At 44.0% G+C, this 12,916-nt stretch overlaps 1 protein-coding gene and 1 long non-coding RNA gene across 2 annotated transcripts in view; both read left to right on the forward strand.

Moving 5' to 3' along the window:
- Positions 1–12,916, forward strand: part of LOC308580243 — a 91,535-nt gene that overhangs the window by 20,344 nt on the left and 58,275 nt on the right. The window lies entirely within an intron of this gene.
- MMD (monocyte to macrophage differentiation associated) overlaps positions 8,531–12,916 on the forward strand; it is a 28,345-nt gene continuing 23,959 nt past the window's right edge. The window contains exon 1 of the mRNA XM_081181552.1: positions 8,531–8,727. Coding sequence (XP_081037678.1) covers positions 8,648–8,727 — 80 coding nt within the window. The 5' untranslated portion in view covers positions 8,531–8,647. The remainder of the gene's footprint in view (positions 8,728–12,916) is intronic.

Consider the following 12,916-nt stretch of genomic DNA (forward strand, 5'->3'; position numbering starts at 1 on the left):
GGTTTCTCCTGAAGAGGCGAATTCTGCATCATCATGAGGTTTTATTGATCCATGCACTGTATTAACTTATTCATTGCCTCAATTATCCTTCATGTGTAGAACACAGAATCATAGAATCACAGAACTGTAGAGTTGGAAGGAAGGAGAGTTTACAACCTCCAGAGGTTGTACCGACGAACAGCTCTTACTGCCAGAAGGTTTTCCCTGATGTTTACTCGGACTCTCTCTTCTTGGAGCTTGAAGCCACTGGTTCGAATCCTACCTTCCAGAGCAGGAGAAAACAAGGTCCTAAACATCTGAAGGAGAACAGGCTGGGGGTGGCTGACTTAGCAATTGCTTGGGGTTCCAACAGGTTAAGGCTTTCAGTCATCCCAGTGAGAAATCTCAACGCTACAGTTTGCCATGCAAGCCCAAAATGGATGTGTTTAAACTAGATCTATGTGCAGCAGCAGAAAATACTTTTTACATACATGACAACAGTCACACAGATGCTATTAGCCCAGAAATGGAAAGAGGAGTCCACCATCACCCAAGGGAGACCATTCCACTATCAAACAGATCTCACTGTCAGAAAGTTCTTCCTGATGTTTGGTCAGACTCTCCTTTCTTGTAACTTGAAGCCATTGGTTCGAGTCCTATCCTCCATAATAGGAGGATAGGACTGCATAATAACAAAATTGTAATAATGAAGCAGACAGAGCGGCTTACCTAATGTCACCTAGTAAGTTTACAGCAGAGATTCAAAGAGGAACTTCCTGGTTCCTAAGCGCTATAATGCATAGATCAGTGTAGTGTGTACATGAAATCAGTGCTAGGATCAGTATTTTGTCAGTATGTACTTGGTAAAAATGTTGTTGCCTTCATCTGGCTTACAAAGGGTCAGGGTGCTGGACATTTTTAAGAATATTGAGGAAGCTGAGTTTGTTGGATTGATTAAGCATCTCAGGTTGTAATAGAAGTACCATTGTGCACAGAGCAGCTTGTGTTGATGTTGCTCAAGAGATAGGAGAGTACTTTAGGCAAGAGGCAGCCAGCAAGAGGTGAAGGACAATAATCTGGTGGCCCTGGAAGACTTGGTGTCCTGTCTCAGTGATATTGCCCAAACTGAGGAAAGGTAGTGGATCTTGGGAATCTTTATATCAGCTGGTGGAATCTGGTTGGTTTTCAAGGGTTACCTGATTTCCTAGGCCAGGAAGATTGTGGGCTGCTATCTGAATGCCCCAACTGGAACTGCCTGCACTTACTTCTCTAATCTGATCAGCCACCTGGTCACACCAGGAGCCACTGTCTGACCTGCAGGGCATGGTTAGAGATGGATTAGACCCATGTCAGAATCCCCTCTCAGCCATGAAGTTCATAGAGTGACCTTGGACCAATCACTACCACATGGGAGGTGAGGGTCAGAAATCCAAGTATACCGTCCTGAGCCCTTGGAGGAAGTGGGGGGTGGATATGAATTTTTTATTATTTATATCTGTCTTCTGTTAAAAAACTTCTGAAGTGGATTACAAATAAAATAAAAGGTAGACAGTTAAAAACAGCAGTCAGATTAAAAGCATATAACAGCAGAATCACGAACGTAAATTGAACACTAAAAGCACACTGAATTATTATTATTATTAGCAGCAGCAGCAGCAGCAGCACTATCCTTATGGCCTTTTCATATTTCTCTTCACCCAAGGCTTTTAAATAACTTGTCCTTCCAATTCTTAAACCTGTGTTTTAACTTTGGGGTTGCAATGAGTTTTGGTTTCTTATATTTATGTTGCTTTTGAGTTTATAGGTTTATGTTTTATTTTGAATTTAAATGTTTTGATATTGAAGCTGCCTAGAAAACTTTACTATGAAGCAACATACAAATGTTACCAATAAAGTAAAGTGCATCATAATGAATTCTTCAACCACTGTGTGAGCCCAGCTTGGCAACTGAAATGACAGGAGTACATTCTAATGAATGAAATGCTGGATCAGTCATTTGTCACGCCCTTTCATAATTCTTTAAGCTGTTTGTTTGCCTCTCTTCATTTCTAAAAGATCTGAACTAACACGGATCCATTCTTTCATCACCTTTCTTGGGTTAAAACAACAACACCACTCTGAACTTTTTTAAAAAGTGCAAAACCATACTAGAGTTTGAGATTTCCTGGGGACACACAAAGAGCAGCAGATCAGTGCTGTGCTCAGCCAGCGGCTGCATCAAACCTGCAAGAACTGCTTTTCTTCTTCTTCAGAGGAAAAGGAAAACTGGGAGAGAGAATGGCAATAGAAGATAAGACACAGGACCAGGAGGAGCCAAGGTGGGGTGGCCCACCTTACAATTTTTGTTGGCAGCAGTGATTGCAGCCCACTGAGGACATGAGAGAACCATGGTGGGCAAGGATTCCTTCTTGCATGGCCAGTTGACTCCATCATTGGCCTCAGCCAGTCGCAGGAGTCAATGAGATTTCCCACCGAAATCTAAATTGGAATTGGCCAATCACGGCCTTTCCAAGAGGCTTGGCAATGGACCAGGTGACGCTAGTCTTTGCTCAGGTCTGGCTCCACAGCAAAGAGCACAGTCAGCATGATTTAGTCATTAGGCAGCACCCGATTTGGTTGTATCTGGGTAGAGTCAGTGGTTTCCTGCTCCTCTTTTCTTGTCCAAGAGAGATAATAATATTACTGTCCTTTCAAGTCTTCCACGACACAGAACTCAGGTTGCATTTGCTCGTATCTTCAGGCAAGTGTATAACTCATGAAAGCACACTAAAGTCTTTCGAAAAGGAACTGGAAAAGTAAGCCAATGTGATTTAAGACAACTGCAGACATGAGCCAAAAGAACGAAGCATATGAAACATAAAGCAGCAAGAGAGACGCATAAACGTTTAGGAAATGACTCACCTTGTCCTGATTTGTCATTGAACAGTGACTTTAATGTTAATACATTTTACAACCAACCGGCAAAATGTTCAACCAATGCTGGGAATGTGTTTGGAAATGTGGCCATAAAGAAGGGGTGGTAAGCGGTGAGCAAGTATCAGCCCAACTCCATCTTTCCATTCCTTTGTTCCTGTTTCTTCCATCGCTTCAGATTCTCACATCTGCCATTTCCTCACCTGCACTCGTTCCTCAACTATCTCCTTGCCCTCTTCCCTTTCATTTCTCTTCTGCTGCAGAGCATTCTTGCGGTCCGATGAATGTAACATCCAGCAACGTTTTTAAATCTTGGAGGACATGCTCCAGCTTCTCTGGATCTTAGGCCATTTACCTATTAGCAGCTTCAACCACAGTGAAGCCATCTCCCCCTGCTGTGCTTCAAGTTGCATTCGCATGCTGTTGTGCACACCAAAGTTGGGGGGCGGGGTGTCTTTATCCAAAGCAGCTCCCACCACTCAACTCCTGTTCATGAAGCTTCCATATGCACAGGGACAGTGGCTGCCTTAAATGTACACGTCTCGGCTTAACTGTGAGGGCAATGTGGCTTATCTTTTCAAATTGGATGGAACCTGGTTTGAGGGAAAATATATTAAACAGCGAGGGACGTGGGTGGCGCTGTGGGTTAAACCACAGAGCCTAGGACTTGCCGATCAGAAGGTTGGCGGTTCAGATCCCTGCGACGGGGTGAGTTCCCGTTGCTCGGTCCCTGCTCCTGCCCACCTAGCAGTTCAAAAGCACCTCAAAGTGCAAGGAGATAAATAGGTACCACTCCAGTGGGAAGGTAAACGGCGTTTCCATGCACTGCTCTGGTTCGCCAGAAGCAGCTTAGTCATGCTGGCCATATGACGCGGAAGCTGTACGCCGGCTCCCTCGGCCAATAAAGTGAGATGAGCGCCGCAACCCCAGAGTCGGTCACGACTGGACCTAATGGTCAGGTGTCCCTTTACCTATATTAAACAGCAGTGTTTCTCAAGAAACTACAGTGGTGCCCCGCAAGACGAATGCCTCGCAAGACGGAAAACCCGCTAGACGAAAGGGTTTTCCGTTTTTGAGTTGCTTCGCAGGATGAATTTCCCTATGGGCTTGCTTCGCAAGACGAAAATGTCTTGTGAGTCTTGAGATTTTTTTCCGCTCCCCCCCCCCTTTTTCTAAGCCGCTAAGCCGCTAAGCCTTTAATAGCCGCTAAACCGCTAATAGCGCTAATCCACTAAGCCACTAATAGGGTTGCTTCGCAAGACGAAAAAAACGATAGACGAAGACACTCGCGGAACGGATTAATTTCATCTTGCGAGGCACCACTGTACAGGATAGAGGTGGATTGCGTGCATGGCTGGGGAAACTCAGCCAGATGGGCGGGGTATAAATAAATTATTATTATTGTTGTTGTTGTTGTTGTTATTATTATTATTATTATTATTATTATTATTATTATTATTATTATTATAATGGCAGCAGCAGGAGCGCACTGGAGCCAGAGTAAATGGTCATGTGTACACAGCCCTAGGTGGTGCCCGTGGTGGTGGTTGCTCACCTGTGTATTTTCAAATGTATTGTTGACTCTTTGCTTCTACTGCTGCTAAGCCTGGCAATCATTGCCCCTTGCCTTAGCACAAAGTGAATTGGTTGCTAGGCATGCAAATGGGTCAGAGATGACGGTGAGGATTAGAACACTAGTTTCTGATTTCACAAAGGCACTGACATACATTCTATAATTTACCATGTCCAGGTGGCACTCAATAGGAAATGGTTCTGTTCCTAATTATTCACTGTGCTTAAGGTGTCCTCATTTTACCTTTGGGGCAGATCTAGCGAGCGGGAGCTGCCTTTTCTTCTTTTAAAAAAGGTATACATACAAATGCACTATTTTGTATTTATAACCTCCCATGAGTTTAAGGTGATGTACTTGGTTCTCCCCCCCCCACTAGAATTCCCAGTATTGAGGCTTCTGCTTCAACTTGCAAGAGGTTAAATCTCTAGAAAATCTCAAGTTTCTAGATGAAGTTGGATATGGATGCCTCTCTAGATAGTAAGTTCCATGTAATTGAGTTGGACGGGGGGGGGGGTGGAGGTTGAAAATAAAACAGGATAAAATAAAAAGTTTGTGGTCAGTTTATTAACAGAACATAACCTGCCAAAACAAGCAAACAGCCTTCAACAAGATGGAACAGGGTGGGTGTGAGAAGACTGATTCCAGGCAGAGATCTCTGGTGTGAGACAGGCTTCACCAACCTGGTGCCCTCCGGTGGTTTTGGATTGTGGGTTGGGGCTGATGAAAGTTGCAGTCTAGATCATCTAGAAGGCACCAGGTTGGTGTAAGGCTGGTGTAAAACAACCATGTCCCTTTCTTCAGCTGTGAAATGATGGGCGGTAAGCACTAATGCCTTCCAAGAGAAAGCTATGCTATCCCCATGTTCCCAGTACTGATGGGGAATGAGAGGGCTCTCTCCAAAGTGAAAGGCTGTTTTCCCCATCACTCTCAGCTTTCAGATTGTACCTCTCCCCCCTGAACTGGCAAAGCAAGAAAGGAGGAATTGGTCGTTATATAAGATTTGGCCCTAGGATTAAAATTTGAGATACTGTGCATTGCACAAGACTACACAGTGAGTTTCAAGCCTGAGTAGGGATTCAATAATGATGTTGTTGTTGATGGTGATGGTGATGGTGATGATGATGATGATGATGATGATGATGATAATAATAATAATAATAATAATAATAATAATAATAATATATTACTTATACCTTGCCCAACTGGCTGGGTATCCCCAGCCACTCTGGGCGGCTTCCAACAAGAGATTAAAAACACATTAAAACATCAGTCATTAAAATTTCCCTAAACAGGGCTGCCTTCAGATGTCTTCTTATGTCTTCTAAACATCAGATAGTTGTTTATTTCTTTGACATCTGATGGGAGGGCATTCCACAGGGCAGGCGCCACTACCGAGAAGGCCCTCTGCCTGGCTCCCTGTAACTTGGCTTCTCGCAGTGAGGGAACCGCCAGAAGGCCCTCAGTGCTGGACCTCAGTGTCCGTGTAGAACGATGGGGGTGGAGACGCTCCTTCAGGTATACTGGGCCGAGGCCATTTAGGGCTTTAGAGGTCAGCACCAACACTTTGAATTGTGCTCAGAAACGTACTGGGAGCCAATGTAGGTCTTTCAAGACCAGTTTTATGTGATCTCGGTGGCCGCTCCCAGTCACCAGTCAAGCTGCCGCATTCTGGATTAGTTGTAGTTTCCAGGTCACCTTCAAAGGTAGCCCCATGTAGAGCACATTGCAGTAGTCCAAACGGGATATAACTAGAGCATGCACCACTCTGACAAGACACTCCATGGACAGGTAAGGTCTCAGCCTGTGCACCAGATGGAGCTGGTAGACAGCTGCCCTGGACACAGAATTGACCTGTGCCTCCATGGACAGATGTGAGTCCAAAATAACTCCCAGGCTGAGCACCTGGTCCTTTGAGTTGAGTTCCCATATTCCTGGTCCCAGTTGAGCTAATGAAGGATGTCATACTGTCTCACCAAAGCCTCTGCTGCAGCCTGGTGGAATAGCTCCTAACAAAACACAGTTTCAGAAGAGGTGGAGTCAAAATGGCAGATGGTCCCAGCTGAGTAGGTGAATTATTATATTTAGCTAAATAGATCAAATGAGTCCAGAATACCACCCTGCATGACATTCTGGACCTGAACCCCCAAGGAAAAACTGGCCAGCTGCCAGCACAGCATCTCAACTGGCTGGTACTGCAATAGTTGCCTCAGAAACAGGGATGGTAGAGGGTGTGAGCAACTGAATCGCTGTTGACAAGTACCTTTGCTCCACTGCCAATGCAACAATACCCAACAAGACCCAGGGATCTTGCTGGTATGGTTTAGGGGGTTGACAGGATGCAAGATTTGCAGCACTGCAAACAGACATTGAAAGTTGGGTTGTTGGAGGTTCGGCTTCGCACAGCTCCTTTGACTAGATGGGAGAGGATACATGGGGAACAGGAGCTGACCAGATTGCTTTAAACAAATCACTCCAAAGATTAATGAAAAGACAAGTATTTCAATTAGTTTTGGGTCAGGCCCCAGGATAGATTACTCAATGTCAGTGCCAAACCTTGGGAATTAATCATGAAATGTAAAGCATGTCCCGAAATTGTGACAAGCATTTAAACAATAAATAAACCTGGCACATTTTAAAGCTTGATCGTTGAAGACAAGCCAAGTCTCTGATCCATCTTGTCTTTCCCAGAAACAAATTGGTAATATTACATTAGTCAATGAATTCTGCAATGTCATTGAAATTCAAGGCTGACAACAAGCAATACAACAGAAGGTGCCTGAAAAATTGCTTCTATAGCAAGAGGGCATCTGTGCCAAGCTGTTGTCCTCCCTTCAGTACATCTGTTAGTCTGGAAAAACTGCCAGGAGTTGAGTTTATCAGAACTTGTGCAAGCCAATCATAAACCTCTGTAAATCTACTTTAATGCAACAACAGCAAAGAGTCATGTGGCACCTTAAAAGTTAACAGATTTAATGCAATGACCTTTCCTTACAAGTTGGCAGAGAGGGAAAGATTTCCTTAAGATGCACAGCATAAAGTATGCAATGGAAACTTTCTCCAATAATTTTGTTCTGCACAGACTCTGGATGAAGTGTTAAATCATTCTTGATTACTTTGCAGTAGGAAAGGAAAAGCAGGATTTGTATGCATTGGCTTTCTATGGTCTTAGCTCTGCAAATTGCTGGCAGGGGTACCAACTCAAGCAGGGGTACCAACTCAAATAAAATACGGGGGGGGGGCAGGTAAGCCCCACCCCGCTTAATCGATCACATGATGTGGTGCATGCACACCATTTGAATGGCAATGCTCATCAGCTTTGGGGGGCCTGGCCCCCTCAAATATTTTATTGGGGGCCCCAAAGACCACTTTGCCCCTAGGAGTTGGCTCCTATGTGTAAAAGCATCTAAGGCTGTGTAATAATACAGCCACTCTGGGCGGCTTCCATAAAGACCAAAAATACACTAATATGTCATACATTAAAAACTTCCCTGAACAGGGCTGCCTTAAGATGTCTTCTGTTTATCTCTTTGACATCTGATGGGAAGGCGTTCCACAAGGCGGGCGCCACTACCAAGAAGGCCCTCTGCCTGGTTCCCTGTAGCTTTGCTTCTCGCAATATGTGTACACACCATACATTTAAAGCACATTTAGAGTACATCTCTCCCAAAATCCTGGGAACTGTAGCTTGTTAAGGGTGCTGGGAATTGTAGCTCTGTGAGAGGCAAACTACAGTTTCCAAGATTCTTGGGGGCAGAGTGCTTTAAATGTATGGCTTGTACACAGCCTAATACTTAAAGCAATTCCACTGGCTTCACCTGAAAGAAACAACACATTTGTATGCTTCATTTTGGCAGGTATTTGGGCTTCACGCTATTTGGCTGGGGGGAAAGGCCAACCTTTGCTCTCTAGGTCATTCTCCATCATACTTTGTAAACAAAAGCTCTGTTCTGAAATTCTGCAAGACTACTACTTGCCCAAACAGCATGAGTAAGACTTGCTAATCTCTTACTCCATACCCATGTGGTGGGCGGACTAGTTTTTAAGTATGCCAATCCCAACTCCCCCCCCCCCATTCTCACTCTTCAAGAAGACTGAACAAACTAAATCAACATACACCAGGAGGAAGCCAGGATTCCTGTCTGATTACTCTTCTGTTACTTAGGAGGACTTTGGTGTTAAAGAATGTCCAACAGCTCATGGGGCAAAAAAGGGAAATCTTTGACCAACAAGGATTCATTTGAGACTACAAAACCCCCAGAAAAGTGAGTATTCTCTGGGCAACAAGTCAGAACTAGCAGGTAACATCTGCCTCTGAACTTAGCAGCAGCAGTTCCATGCTGCGCTCATTGAAACTAGCACTCACCATCTGCTACATCAAAAGTTGACTGATCTTGCTTCCATTCTCCACCCCTATCCCAATGTTTGCTCCGAGATTTGTAAGTTTCTTATGCATAATCTTATGTCTGACTGATTTCAGTTGAGCCGTGTTTCGGTTGAGCCATGGAATGTGTGTGGTCATTATGACAGCACCACCGCGGCTTCTGCATGAATTTACAGATCTATATTGTTATCAAATGTTTCTGTGCAGGGACTTACTCACTGCTAGTACTAACCTTTAGACTTACCATGTAGTGTTGGCTCGCAGCACTGGAAGCTTTCGAGTATGTCCTTTTTTGCCTTGGTTGAGATTCCTGCCATTTGGCTTGAGCAATCTGTGGTATGAAGGATTTGATTTGGTTATAAAATGAAGATTGAAAAGGCAGCTGTTAGAAGAACTGCAAGCACCTCGTTTCTGACCTGTCACTCTGCTAGGTTTCTGTCTCTCAAAATGAACAATATGCACATATAATTCAAAGTGACTGTGATACGCATGAGGGTAGGGGGCTGCTGCAGAGGAAACCTTTGTATATCAGAGATTAAAAAGACAACACTGGAGTCTTCTTCTAAGAAAATAATCTGTGCTTGTTAAATTCACCCTGGTGAGTTGCTGCTGGAACAGATGTTGGCAATGATGAGAAGTTGCATTTTGTAATTTGAGTCTCTACCAGGAATGATGCAAGTTTAGTTTTTAATGGCAGCTCCCTAAATTTACTAAATAGCCTTCAGAAGGCACCAACTATGATTATACAGTATATACACTATGTTACCACGCTATTCAGGAAGAAAATGGCAATCCAACAGATATATGGGTCTGTTATTCAGTTTGTGCTTTTTGATTTTTGGTGTAATCCAAATATTTAAATACCTAGAAAAGAAATAGTAAAGCCAGGAAGAGATAGCATGGGTTATATTCAACAGACAATTCAAACTGGCATTTCTTGCATTTAAAGCTTCCCATTTACAGCATCTACTATAACCTCCCCTTAGAAGGAAAAGCCTGGAACATAATAGCAGCAGCCGGAGATTAGAAGAGATTGCCATAAACACATTCAAGAGTTACTTATATATTGTAATTTTTGAAGATATTTTGTTGTAGGCCACTGATATAAATATAGGTTAGAGATAATGAACAACCCACTGATTTCTATGAGACTACTTTGAGTATGACTTCATTGTTTGTTTGTTATGGGTTGACTCCAGAGTTTGACCCTTTATGTTCCTGCAGCAGAAAAGTAGTAAGGATGACATGCTAGTACTTGACCCATACCAGTGATGATGAAGGATGTTCTATGCTTTATTTGGCAACAGGCCCACTGAATGGTAGGTAGAACCGAGGTTACAGCCAAAAGTGGCATATCTATACCCTGTCCCCCAAAGATATGGTCCAACTTTCAGCACAATGTGACATCATGCTGTAGGTTTCCTTGCCCCTGCTAGTGGGAGCCAGTGAAATGGAATAGGGCAGGCTTTCTCAACCTCTGCCCTCCAGATGCTTTTGGCCTACAACTCCCATGATCCCTAGCTAGCAGGACAAGGAATCAGGGATGATAGGTATTATAGTCTCAAAATATCTGGAGGGCTGAGTTTGAGGAAGCCTGGAATAGGGTCTGGGTGAACCCCACAATTTAATGGGATCTCATTACACAGGGAATTTCTTTTCTTTTTTCATTAGGTGAACAAGAACTAGGCACAGGTATAGCTATCCCCCTGGTGTCTAATTCTACCCCGAGAAAGGGATCTGCAGCCAATCCTGCCTCACTTACACATGGCCATGATTTGTGTTTCCCAAACACATTTGTCTCGTTTGTACTATATTTTTAGATGCGCACTTAAAGATTAGGTGTGTACCTAAAAACGTAATGTCTGAATCAGTGTTAGTTTGCACTGCTTCAGTGACTGGCACAGCATTACTCCTTTGCAAGTCTCACATTCATAGGATCAAGCTGTCAGTCCGAGCCAAAATAATGGGACAATGTGAACTGCGGCTTTGGGAATGTGGAGCAAGCTGGCTTGAATACATCTAAGTGCTCCTATTTGTTTTTTAAACTGCAGACTTAAAGGATGTTATTCTGATCTATACTTTTGGGGTGCTTGGCAACAATGCGGGTTGACAACAATCATTCATGATACTTTCCTCATCAATCATTTCCCTCTTTGCTATCATTTTGCTATTGCTAGTCTTTTTAAACGCAATTCCTTTTTGTTCTTGCATTCTTCTTCCTCATAACACCTCTTTGATAACAAAACTTGCTTCTTTATGTCCAGCTGTATTGATGTGCTTTGAATACTGCCTTTGTTTTTAAGCCTGAGTTACACACAAAGGGCCAAGCAGTGGGTGCTGTCTTTCTGCTGTCATTTGACGGAAATTCAGTTTGCTTGCCAGCCTGGTAATTCTTTTTCTTTAAAAGGACACTTCTGCTTGGTTTCAACTGCAAGGCTATGTACTTTGTAGGACAAAGTGAACTGTATTTAACTGTGCCTCACATGGAAAAGAAATTATGAGCTTTAAGAGGAAAAGAGAAATAAATGTGTTTCGAAACAATAGTAGTGACGCATAAAACATGATTAGAAGTTGCTACTTTGGCTAACAATCGCAGAGCAGCTCCCTCACAACTGAATGTTCAAATGACTCAGCTAGGAGGGCAGTGTTTGATTCCAAGAGTTTTTCAGACATAAATGGAAACCATGAAGGATGCCAGTTATATGATAAAGGTAAAGGGACCCCTAACAATTAAGTCCAGTCGCGAAAGACTCTGGGGTTGTGGCGCTCATCTCGCTTTACGGGCCGAGGGAGCAGGCATTTGTCCACTTCCGCAGACAGTTTTTCCAGGTCATGTGGCCAGCATGACTAAGCCACTTCTGGCAAAACCAGAGCAGCACACCGAAACGCCATTTACCTTCCCGCCAGAGTGGTACCTATTTATCTACTTGCACTGCGTGCTTTTGAACTGCTAGGTAGGCAGGAGCTGGGACCGAACAACGGGAGCTCACCCGGTTGTGGGGATTCGAACTGCTGACCTTCTGATCAGCAAGCCCAAGAGGCTCAGTGTTTAGACCACAGCACCACCCACGTCCCAGTTATATGATAAAGATCCATGCAACTGGGTTCTCATTCTGTCAGTTCTTTCAAACATTCTTCCGTTTGCAAATCAGTGACTCTCATGCAACTGGAAGAACATCTATTAGTCATCTGGCTGGTGGTAGAGACCACAGCTTCTGCAGCACCTAACCTGCCAGTTGACCAGCATCCTAAACCCCTACCTCTTTCTCCCTTGCCGCCTGCAATTCTAGGCTGCAATTCTGTGACCTCTTCTTTAGCAGAGGCTCAAAAGAATTTCTATGGTCAGTTTACCAACACACCTATTTCACAAGTCGGGGCAGCTCAGCCATTACAAATTGTTACAGATAGGCAGAGAAAGGCATTCAGCAATGCATAATGCCGTGTTTTCCATGTTAGCGACAGCTGTGGGTGTCTAAGCATGAATCCTGACCGAAAAGAGGTAAGCCCAGGCTGGCGTCTCATGTAGAGACGCAATACTGAAGCCAGTTTGTGGTCCTGCTTTATCTCCAACTTAAACAACCCAATAGCATGCCAAAACCACTGGATCCCGGCAGAGGTTGAAGGTCCAGAACAGTGATTCATGAAGAGAAGCACAGGGCAGCCTCTTCTGTGGAGAAGAGCAAGTGTCTTGCATCACACCGTTCTCTTTTTCTTCAAGCACCCAATGTGAGAATTACCAGCGGAGCATCTCTCTTGAGGGAGATGCGCTTAGCCGGATGAGAACAGGATTGGCACAGAAAGGCCCTCGAGAGATACGTCTTTTGGACGTAATAGCTCTTTCTTTTGGGGGGTCTTTAGAGGTGCTTCTTTGTGTTTGGGTCAATGACTTGAGGCAGCCCTCAAGAACCGTCCCCATTTTCAACCATGGAAGGTCAGAAGAGAACAGCTCCCTGCAAGAAGACCCTCTTTTCCAGGGCCAGTCCCAAATTTAGAGAAGCCGTCCCGGTTTCTGATTTGATCCCGGAATGTCCCGCTTTTCCTTATGACGTCCCTATTTTCATTGGAGAAAT

This window comes from Podarcis bocagei, assembly GCF_964188305.1.
Source record: "Podarcis bocagei genome assembly, chromosome: 2".
NCBI classification, from domain to species: domain Eukaryota; kingdom Metazoa; phylum Chordata; class Lepidosauria; order Squamata; family Lacertidae; genus Podarcis; species Podarcis bocagei.